This window comes from Uloborus diversus, chromosome 1 (assembly GCF_026930045.1).
Source record: "Uloborus diversus isolate 005 chromosome 1, Udiv.v.3.1, whole genome shotgun sequence".
Taxonomy (NCBI): Eukaryota; Metazoa; Arthropoda; class Arachnida; order Araneae; family Uloboridae; genus Uloborus; species Uloborus diversus.
Window position 1 is genome coordinate 214,567,756 of NC_072731.1, and position 11,741 is coordinate 214,579,496.

Consider the following 11,741-nt stretch of genomic DNA (forward strand, 5'->3'; position numbering starts at 1 on the left):
TCTGCATTTGATTGCATTGAATGTCCATGCTCTTCGATTTAACAATTCGTAGAGAACTGCGGACAAATCGCCTTCTCTTCCGAGGAAACATTTACAATACAAGAGAAGGAAATAACACCCAAGGCAAAGGCGGGAATCGAACTCACGACCTCAGACTTAGAAGACAAAGCTTCTGCAATGGAGTCCACAAGCTTGAGGGATGACGATTTAAATTTGACCAACTTTGTGAACGTATTTACAATGTATCGAAACAAGAAGCACATGCCATATTAATTTTTGTTCCATAAATTCTTGTAATCAAGGAAAGACTGTGCATGAAAATACACAAAGCTCGCTTACCTATTGTGCACCCAAGTATCAAGTCTTCTTCTAAAAGAAAAAAAAATATTATGTTAGAAACAATTGAAATACTTTTCACAAACAAATGAAATATAAGGTGTTTGTAATCCAACATTTCCGAAAATTTTTGGCTGACAGCACATTTTAAAACTGAAACATTATTATTTAAAAAATGGTTTTTGTATGCATATTTGAAGAGTTTTTTTTTGGGGGGGGGGGGGGGCGAGCTTCTTCATAGTTTCAGAAAACTTAACTTGAATCCACTATCCCGCCTAGCGTAGGGGAGATTATCCATTTTTTACGAGAAGGCACTTCGCCACGCCTCCTCGAACGCAGAGTTCCATTTTACGCGGGGGGGTGATCGGTAAACATATTCACGCGCTTCTTAATGAGACAACTTGAACTTGAGCGTGCATTTTAATGTGCAAAAAGGTGTTAGTGTCCTTTACTTGCTTCACCTGTCTGTTGTTATTTTAGTTGTTCTTACATTTTAAAAACTGCTGCTTTTACAACAAAATGCTATGATCCGAATATACCTTCTGCCGAAAATAGAATCATCGGATACCACGTGACGAAGGAGGAGTCAAGTATCTTCTTGTGAAAAACGGAAAATACCTTGGGATACTGCTGATTTCTGAGAATCTATTTTAAGCAGCCATGTTTTTTGTAATCTCTAATAGTAACCTTCACCACCAACTAGAGCCATTGTAACAATCAGCATCAAAAAGAGTTAAATTGATGATTTTGTGAGAGAAAGAAAATTTCATGGCTCCAAAGTAAATATTTTCTGTATTTTTATTTCATTTTCTCTGAATTTTATTTTGTTACAAAAGAGAAGAGCTTTAAATATTTTGGTTTTAAGAAAAAAGCGATAGTACATCTAGAATGACCACCGTTTAGGTTTTTCTTAAACCACCAGGTGATTGTACCTCAGGACAGTCAAACGTATTGTAGGTACCTTAGGACACGTCCCAAAGTGCATATGCATGATTCTTAATAATTAAAATACATTTCGGAACATGGAAAAATGTTCTAATCTGATGTAGCTTTTTAAACACATTTAATGTTAAACAATAATTTATTATTTATGATTCATTATTCAAAATTTAATTACCATGATTTTTTTTTCCGTGCAAAATTGGTTTAAGTATATGGCAGTTTTCTGAATCATGAAGAGTGTACAACGCTAATACACGATGTGTCCCAAGGTACAATAGGATGTTGCACCTTGGGACAATATTTTAGTTTCACACTGTCTGAATTTAAATATATATATATATATATATATATAATATATATATATATATATATATATATATTTATACTCTCTCCCCTACTGTAGTAAATCGAATCAGCTATTGCATCTGAAACTAATTCCGCAAAAAGTGAATAATCATTTAGGGCCATTGTCGTACCAGTCGACCTTCGAAGTTCTTTCGATGTCGTTTTTGATCATTCACTTGACTAAAATTTCATCTGATTCATCAATCAAGGTGTCAAATTGATCACGTGTCACAACTGTGACCGAGAACAACGAAACGAAAGCGAAATTTGGTTTGAGCTGTGAGAATCGGGCTGATTTTCTTTCATAGCTGCCAACCCTCAAAATTCCTTCGGGAGACTCCCAATTTTGATATCTTCTCCTGAACTCCCTAATAAAATAAATATCTCTCGAATTTTTATCAAAACAACGAAATCCTCCCCCCCCCCCCCCGCTCACAAAAAAGGGACTTTTCAGTGATTGGAATTCCGAGAAAAATCGTACAGTAGAACGATCGCGATCTCGAAAATGAAACCTTTTCATACACAAGTTTAACTATTGTATATACTGTCTGTTTTTCTTCGCCGAAACCTCCCGCGAATTTGCGCATGCTTCAGCTCTGCTCTGATTTTATCAAAATAGGGGTGGAAACCCGGAATAAAATGATGCAAATTAGAAATGAAAAATAACGTGTTTAGAAGTTCTTCTGAAGTATCGTCGAAGAAAATTGCAAGTGCGAGCGGAAAGTGCCCATCCACAACCTATCGCCCTTTTTAAGAATAGAATCGATCCTGAGTTTTAGCTTTTGAGAACGGACAGTAGTCCGATAATTTCTCAAATGTGTTCAAATGTGTTTTTAACCCTTTAAAACTTTCCCTTCTAAAAATGCGGTAAAACGTTCCCAATTTCTCTCTGAGTATTCTAAATTTTTATATGCTGCAAAGAATGATTGTTATCACATATAAGATAAAAGAAACTTCTCTTTTAAAGTATTTTATTTTTCAAACCTAAGGGTTGGAGATTTTTTATTTATTTTTTAACTTGGGGGGGGGGGGGGGAGAAAAGTTTTTACTCAATTTCCGAGTTTTTGGAACATGCCGGATTTCCGAACGCTAAATTTCGGGTCCTGTACAGGCTTAATATAAGAAATTCCTACTTATATTTTAAAAATCCTTTTTACATACAATCTTTTGTCGCTAAATTTATTTATGAGAAGTAGCAATACATCCGAAATTGTAATTCTTTACACCAACAACAATTTCGTTTTAGGAAATTATGAATTTGATACCGTTTTAATGTGAACTAATAGTTTTTCCCCTTACACATAATTTGTTTTAAGTTGAAAAGCTACTGAAATACTTTTTATTTAAACCAATTGAGAGAGATTTATTAATACGGTAAAGTAATTTCGTTTATTTCTAGATGAATTTCCCAACATTTTTGCTTTTATAGTTAACTTTCGATTTTGCGAAATTAGTTTTAAAAGTCAAAATTTAAAGAAAACACAATTCTTACAGTAACTTTTCTTACCTGTAACAAAGTCAATAGCTTCTAATGATAGCTTTTCTGTAAAGGAACGAAAAATAACGAATTTAGGTAGTTTTTAGAGCAAATGGATTTAAAAATAACTATCCAGAAAAATGTCAGATCTTTAAAAAAAGATCTCTAAATCACTTCGTCAAATCATATCACTTGTGATTCATAAAATTATATTTAAATGCTTTGAAAAAATCTAAATCTAAATTTCAGTAATCGTTGTCAACTTCATAAAGTTATAAGCTAGTGAGATTCACCAGTTTCTCTAAAATGAGTGATTAAATAAAAAAAATTAAAAAAAAAAAAAAAAAAACTGGAATCATATTAAATATTCCAACTTTATATTTAAAGTAAAACTGATATATACGTTTTTTTTCTTGACATTAATATAAAGCATGCAAATGTAAGGCATTGTTAAAAAAATGGTAGAATTGTAATTATACCTGGTTTATCATCTGGTTCATCATCATCTTCATCATACTCAAAATCTTGTTTATCTTTCTCAATTTCTTCACTTCCAAAGCTGTACTCATCTGGAATACCTAGGATTATGTCAACAAATAAAGGCTTTAAAAAAGGTTTTAAGTTTTCTCACTTTATTCTGCGTTTGCGACTAGCAAATTTTAGGAGTTGTGATTATCTTTCTTCTACAGTGGTTTCTATTGTTATCTAGAAAATTTTTTTTTATTAGCGTTCTGACCCACGAAATCCATCTTAATAAGAAGTCGGTAATTAGAGTCGTTTTTTTCTTTTAACTTTAAGTTTAATATTAGTTCTTGTCTTTGAAAATAATCACGAACCATTCGTTCACTTGGTTGTATTCATTCACTGGTCAAACTTTCCTACTCAAAAGCACAATTAAATTGATTATTGCTGAAAGAGCATAGGTCACATTTTTTTTCAAAATTGAGTTAGCTGTGGTTTTTCCATATTTGCATGTAGAGACATCGACTGGTGTAGCAGGGAAGTCAATCCTTGTATAAGAAAGCACTTTATTTTGGGGTCACATTTTTCGTTTAGTACAGAAAGGGCATAAATCCCGGACTTATGCCCTTTCTGCACTAAACGCGAAGAAGAAATAGTAAGACGCAATGGCAAGATCATAGAAGAACTAGATTTTTTGGCGTAATGAAGTAAAAACAAATAACTCCTTCGATCTAGCATAATTTCGGTAATGGTAGTTTTGTCATTTCGGGGGGGTTGGGGGGGGGGATTCAAAACCACAGAATCGAAATGAAAAATTCGCTAATTTCTCAGAGATTTTATTAACAACACTCTATTAACTGCAAAAAAACTGTATGCTTTCAGTGAGATATACGTTGGTCAAAATAAGAAGAACACTGCAGGAGACTTTTTGTAGAAATAACACAAGAAATTTAACAAGATTGCCGATGACTTTCCTCTGAAAAGACATTTGTTTGTCCTTTGCGACCGGGATTTTGGGACAGTAAAAAGAATGTCAAACAGATATGACAGATCATAACCATGTGAAAGCCAATCTCTTATAAGTGAAATCCTGAAATTACATGAATATTCACCGTCAAATCTGTTGTAAACAATGAAATTTGTAACTGCTAAAACAGGTGCCCTTCATTTTTTAAGAGCACTTATATCTCAAATGGAGATTTTGGAAAAAAACATTCTACTTGACGACAATTGTTTTCAATGATCAACATTCATGATGTTTAAATATTCGATAGAACATCAAAGGACCGTTTTCTGGCTAGCTATTTTACAAACGGTTTTCAAGGGCATTTTGCTAAGTAACGGTTGTCGGCTGAACTACCTTTGCCAATATTGAGTATAAAGGGAAATTTTTCATATTGTTGGGAGAAATAACAAATATCAAGCTGATTATTCAGTGCAATTATGAACATAGTCATTCTAATCTGTACATCGAACATGGTACACAAAACTAGACAAGAGAAGGATAGAAAAAAAAATATTTCCATGAAGGATGTATTGGATGATTATGAATATAGTTTTATACACACGTAAAACTTTTGCTTTTTATATCAGTTTGTTAGTTTTGTATATATATATATATATATATATATAAAACCAGGCTTTATTATTTCACCTAACAAGAAGAGAGAAAGGGGAAAATACACGATGTATGTGTGTTCTTAAGATAATGAATTTATGAATATGAACTTCACTAATTATTTTTGTCACTTTGTTACATTATTTTTTACTATCGTAAATCAGTTTGAAACAAATCTGTTTCACTTGATTTACGTTTTCATTACTCTAAAATAGTCTTTCAGGATATTTATTGCAGTAAGAACATAAGTCCAAATTAAAAAAAAAAAAAAAAAAAATTAGGTAATTTCAGTGACGAAATGAAGTGTAATTTAAGGTGAGGCAATGATACTACTTGTGGCTAGATTAGTCATAGAAATTTTCGTAGAACTTAGTTCCCTTCTGAATGAAATAATCACTTTTTATTGATTCCTGAAAGTTGCATTAGTTGAACTTATGCCCTTCCTGAAATAATCGGTTCAATTTAAAATTACCATGAACGTAAAAGCCTAACAATATGATTAGCGTGGTACTGAGCCGATTTCGACAATATCTTTATAGATAATTGCCATAAAGCATTTACACGATTGTCCCACAATCGTTGAAGAAACTGGAATTCCAAGTTGGAGCTGCATGGTTAGATTAGAATTAGAGCTTGAGTTAATCACCATAACCTTAAACTTTGATTCCAATTTGAATTTAAAAGTATTAAAATTGAATCAGTTTATGATTATAACTAGTGTTTAAATTTGTGGTAAATTGATTTCTTAAGATATCAGAAAAAAGACGGCATTAGCCATATTTTTATCGGCAGTACCGAGTACCTGTATTTGATATTTTTCCCCAGAACGTACAGCATTAGATGATACTAGTTTTTTTTTTTTTTTTTAAAGAAATCAAACACAAATATTTTATGATAAAGAAAGAAAGAAAACATATAAATGAATATTTCAAGGATTAATTATATACAAAACAAAAGGATATACTGCTTTATGAAAAAATAAGTTCAATGAAATGAAATGTATGAAGTGCTATAACCATAAATTTGACAGGAATTAAAAGTTGGGCAAAGCAAAGAAGAATGTCAAGGATAAAATAAGTGCTGAAAGTGAAAATGTTGCATCTGTTTTCGAAAAGTCAACAAGAAACCAAAAACCGTGCGGTTAAAAGACAGAAAAGTCAACTTTTTAATCAGTGATACTTCTACAGATAACGGTTCCGGCATATTTTTTAAAGTTTATTATTTATGTACGTAATAAGCTTTTGTAACTTTTCCGTGAATGCACTGATCTAAATTTGATTCAAAATGTTGTACCAATAACCATTTTATAATAGTTGATCCACAAGTTTCAAAGATTAGTTTCACTTCGAAGACACTGTTGGTGTAAAAAAGCACTATTCGCAGTAAAGCAACGCGTTTAAATGCCGCAGATTATTTCCAAGATTAGTTTCATTTCGGAGACACTGTCGGTGTAAGAAAGCACTATTTACAGTTAAGCAATGCGTTTAAATGCAGTTAGTTGTTTAGTTTCCCTGCGGAAACACTGTTAGTGTAAGAAAGCACTATTTACAGCTAAGCAGTGCATTCAAATGCGGTAGGGTAGGTAATTCCATTATTAGTTTCACTTCGGAGACACTGTCGGTGTAAGAAAGCACTATTTACAGTTAAGCAATGCGTTTAAATGCAGTTAGTTGTTTAGTTTCCCTGCGGAAACACTGTTAGTGTAAGAAAGCACTATTTACAGCTAAGCAATGCATTCAAATGCGGTAGGGTAGGTATTTCCAAGATTAGTTTCATTTCGGAGACACTGTCGGTGTAAGAAAGCACTATTTACAGTTAAGCAATGCGTTTAAATGCAGTTAGTTATTTAGTTTCCCTGCGGAAACACTGTTAGTGTAAGAAAGCACTATTTACAGCTAAGCAATGCATTCAAATGCGGTAGGGTAGGTAATTCCATTATTAGTTTCACTTCGGAGACACTGTCGGTGTAAGAAAGCACTATTTACAGTTAAGCAATGCGTTTAAATGCAGTTAGTTATTTAGTTTCCCTGCGGAAACACTGTTAGTGTAAGAAAGCACTATTTACAGCTAAGCAATGCATTCAAATGCGGTAGGGTAGGTAATTCCATTATTAGTTTTACTTCGGAGACACTGTCGGTGTAAGAAAGCACTATTTACAGTTAAGCAATGCGTTTAAATGCAATAGGTTGTTTAGTAGGATGCTTCCGAAAATATCGATTTCTTGATTTCGGAATCGCACTACCTCTCAAAAAATGTAGTTTAGTATCCTCAATTGGAGAAAAATAATTTTAAAAAAAATCTAAGTCGACATCTTCAGTTCGCGCATGAGGCTGAAAGTTTGAAAAAAATATGTTAAGAATTTAAATTTTCAGAAAATAATAAAAGTAGTTTATTTTGCATTTTTTTTCCATTCTGCAACAGCCATAAATCGTCAGTTTATCGTAGTTTGATCCTGAAAAATATATTTATAGCTTTTGCATAAGATCTTTAGTTTCCACATACGCCTTAGGTTGGGCAACAGATTTTTGCTCAATTTAAGGCATATGCGCAAACGAAAGATCTTATGTAAAAGCTATTAAATATTTTTTTTATGTTCAAACTACGCTATACACTGACAATTTATGGCTGTTGCATTATAAAAATATAAAAAAAATAACTTTATTATTTTCAGAAAAATTCACTTTTTAACATGTTTTTTCAAATTTTCAGCCGCATGCGCGAACTGAAGATATCCACTTAGATTTTTTTTAAATTATTATTTTACCGCAATTGAGAATACCAAACTACAGCTTTTGAGAGGTAACGTGGTTCCGAAATAAAGAAATCGATTTTTTCGAACCACCGTATTATTTAGTTTCCCTTCGGAAACACGATCGTTGTAAGAAAGCACGATTTACAGCTAAGCATTGTGTTTAAATGCGCTAGGTTTTCAACAGTGTTTAAGATTAGTTTCACTTCGGAGACACTATCGTTGTAAGAAAGCACTAGTTAACGCTTAAGACGTCATATATATCTATCATATCAGTACACAGTTAAGTCATCATGATACTTTCCGGCCCATTCATTATGGACCGAAAAGTATCGTTTTAAAGACATAATTTCTTCACCAGAATTCTGATACAAATTTCCATGATTGAACCTGAACCAGTGGTGGCGATTCGGGGGGGGGGGGGGTCGTCCGCCTCCGCACTTTTTTCATCATTAAAGATAACCTGAACGCTTTTAAGATTTTAATTTGAAAAAAAAATCTGGAGATCACCCAACGATAGCTTAAAACTGCATTTTTTAGATGTCGGTTTCGAAAAATTTTTGGTGGAGAACCCGTAAATTGGACCCCGGTGGAATACCCGTCCTTCTTGTATCTTCAAAGAGGGCCTAAACTTGGTGTTATTTTTAGATTCTAACTTCAGAATTGTTTTTAGGAAGCGAACCCGCTTTTCCCTAACACCGATAAAGATGCGTTTTAAAACCTCCAATTAAGAAACAAATTCGGAAGTAGTCTTCCGCATTTTCCTTTGAAATCACCGAAGGAAGTCTAAAATTGATGTTTTAGAGCTTTATTAGTTCCAAAATATTCCTGAATTATTCAAAGAATCCCAAAATAGCGATTTTAAAACGATTCAGCTCTGCAAAATTTTCGGGAGAGAACCCCTGAACGCCTTGCCCTCCAGTTTGCTAAAGATGTCCTAAATTTGCTTTTTTAAGACACTAGTTTCGTGATTATTTTCAGGAAGTTACCTATAAATCACCTCAGACGTTTCTTTTGATACTTCAGCTTCGAAATTTTTTGGAGAGGAGTTTCCGATGTCTCTCCCCCCTAAATCAACCAGAGATTCTGGTCCCCGCACTTATAATCCCCAATCGTCGCCTCTGACCTGAACTCATTAGGGGAAGGATTCAAAACAGCAATTGTGTTGTTTCATTGAAATGCGAGAAAAAAAGAAAACTTTATTGTTTCTTAAAGGTGTTTCTGTGGGTACGCCGTAACTTCCTTAATAGTTCATTAAACTTCAAAACTAAGATACCCTTTTATATTTTTCCACCGCTATTAGCAAAAAACAAACGCACACACAAGTCACATGTTCGCTATTATTCAAAAATTTACTTCAAAAAAAAACGGGTTTTCGAATTCCTTCTGTCGAGCGCGAATGCTTCGTAGGGGTCAGTTAGTGTATTTGAATGCGGTTGTTTTTGCCAATTTCCGAGATTGGTTTCACTTTGGAGACACTATTGTTGTAAGAAAGCACTATTTACAGCTAAGCAATGTGAAAAGAACACAATTATTGGCTCGGATAAAAGTGAAGAAGTAGTGCTTGATAGCAGTGAAGAAAAAAAATATTTTAATGAAGATGAAGAAGAAGAAAAAGATGTTTGGACAGAAGTAAAAAAAATGTTTTTCTTCTCAATAAACTTACTTTTGGTGTCATCTGTATCGTAAAACGCAGTGGTTGTACCTAAATGATATAAATAACCGAACATATTAAAACAAAAAAACCATATGACCTTCAAATTATTTTTGCCATTACAAGCTCAAATTATGTAAAATTATTCAAACTGACTTAATTTTAAGTCTTAAACTGTCATATGGAAAATGGTCTAAATGGAAGCAGTTATTCAAAAATACTTCTGAAAAAGAATTCAATTTGTCCAATATATGTTAGGAATTTTTATGTTTTTATCAACCGCAAAAGTCTCTGAAAAATACTGATAAAATCAAAAAAAAAAAAAAATAAATAAATAAAATAATAATAATAAAAAAAAATAAATAGATAAATAAATTAAATAAAATAAATAAAATAAAATAAAAGTATCTTTTACTGTTTTGAGCAATCAAGAGGATAACTTTTTGATCTCACTACGACCTTAGCGTGATGTAAGGAGTATATTATGGTCTGTGTGATTAGGTCAGACCAGTCACATGGCCGTTTTTTGGTTGAACACATAAGCTCATACCGAATAAATACCTTTGTGCTTGAAAATTAAATGAATGAATTACCAACATTTTTGCATTTTTTGTGCATTAAAGCATTGGTAATTCATTCACTCAACGTAACCTTAATGTTTATGTCAAAATTTTACCTAACAAATTTAAGTCTGCCAAGGACTTCCAAGGATTTAAAAAAAAATCTAAATATCTTTCAAAATTCAACACAAGAGAACACGCTATTTCTGCCACTTCATTAAAACAAAAAGGTAAACTTCTGCCTAATTTGCTAAAATTCTATCTTTCAACCAGAGCTGCGGAATCGGAGTGAAAATGACCGACTTCGGCTCCAGGAATTTTAGAGCATTCGACTTCAATTCCTTTCCCTAAAAACCAGTCCGACTCTGCGAGCACTGGCAGAGTATGACAGACATCGATTCTTTGAATTTTATACCTTCGATTCCCGATGGCACATTGTATAATCTCGCTGTAGACAAAATTTTAATGCGTCTCTATTCATAGTATAGCAGTTCTGCTTCCGTCATGCACAGATCCAATTGCAATTTGAGTAGCACATCAAACAAAGCAGCACGATCGAGCAGCAACAGTTTGAGCAAAATATTTTGTCTGAATTGCATCACAATTAGGGCTGTTGAAAAGTATTGAAATTTGCAATGACACCTACTTTCTTATAAAACATATATTTTAATTATAGTACAGTTGATATGGATGGTGACAATGGTTTGGTAACAGTGTGTAGAAAAGTAACTTTAAAATGTTAAATTATGTGCGTACATAATTTGCCGCGCATTGTTCACAATACCCTATTTCATCAATAACTATTTTTAAGTTAAAAACTTTACCTCCTCCGTTTTGTTTCTTTCATGAAATAACAATTTTTGCATGCTTATCATTCCTTTTTGAATACGTTTATAGTATATATTTTAGGTAATGGGAGATTGTACAAACATTATGTATAAAAATTTCTTCCAGTAGAGACAGACATCTTACACTTAAGTATCAGACAGTACTGACAAGAATACTAAAATCTAATAATATCGCATACAATTCCTAAATACGCCTTCAAAAATGTTTGCATATACGTACTCTGAAAATCAATATGTATTTGTTGTAATAGTTAATTATAAAATTTGCGCTTACTTCCGAAAATGACGCTACCTGAAAGGAAAAGAAAAAAAACTAAATCATTAAGTTTTTATTATTTATAAAATTAAATGTCTAAAAAAAAATCATTTATTTGCTTACCATCCAAATTTATATCTCGTACGGCAACAAGAGCTTCTTTGTAAGGAGTATAAGCTTTTAGAAGCATCTGAAAATTAAAAGAATGTATTTGTAAAAATTGAAGCAAAAACTTGTATAATTGAGCAATCAATATTACTTTTTGGTTTACTTTGTCGTGGCTTGGCGTTTTTCTTTCCATTGTACTTTTAGTTGGAACGCAGTGAGTCACGTGATCCGTTGCATTATGTGAGTCGTGTATTTATTTATTTATTTATTTTTCATTTATTTTTTACTGATGACAAATCTTTTCGTCTTACTGATATATCTTACTGATTATTTTTTTATTTTTATTTATCTATTTTGGCAGACGAAAAATCGTTCGTATTGATTTT

At 32.6% G+C, this 11,741-nt stretch overlaps 1 protein-coding gene across 1 annotated transcript in view; it reads right to left on the reverse strand.

Moving 5' to 3' along the window:
• Window positions 1-235: 235 nt before the first annotated feature.
• The window catches only part of LOC129218607 (uncharacterized), a 36,380-nt gene continuing 24,874 nt past the window's right edge, over window positions 236-11,741 (reverse strand). The window contains exons 5-10 of the mRNA XM_054852931.1: window positions 11,371-11,437; window positions 11,266-11,283; window positions 9,596-9,634; window positions 3,580-3,678; window positions 3,131-3,166; window positions 236-369 (exon numbers count right to left, since the gene is read on the reverse strand). Of these exons, the coding sequence (XP_054708906.1) occupies window positions 236-369; window positions 3,131-3,166; window positions 3,580-3,678; window positions 9,596-9,634; window positions 11,266-11,283; window positions 11,371-11,437 (393 nt within the window). The remainder of the gene's footprint in view (window positions 370-3,130; window positions 3,167-3,579; window positions 3,679-9,595; window positions 9,635-11,265; window positions 11,284-11,370; window positions 11,438-11,741) is intronic.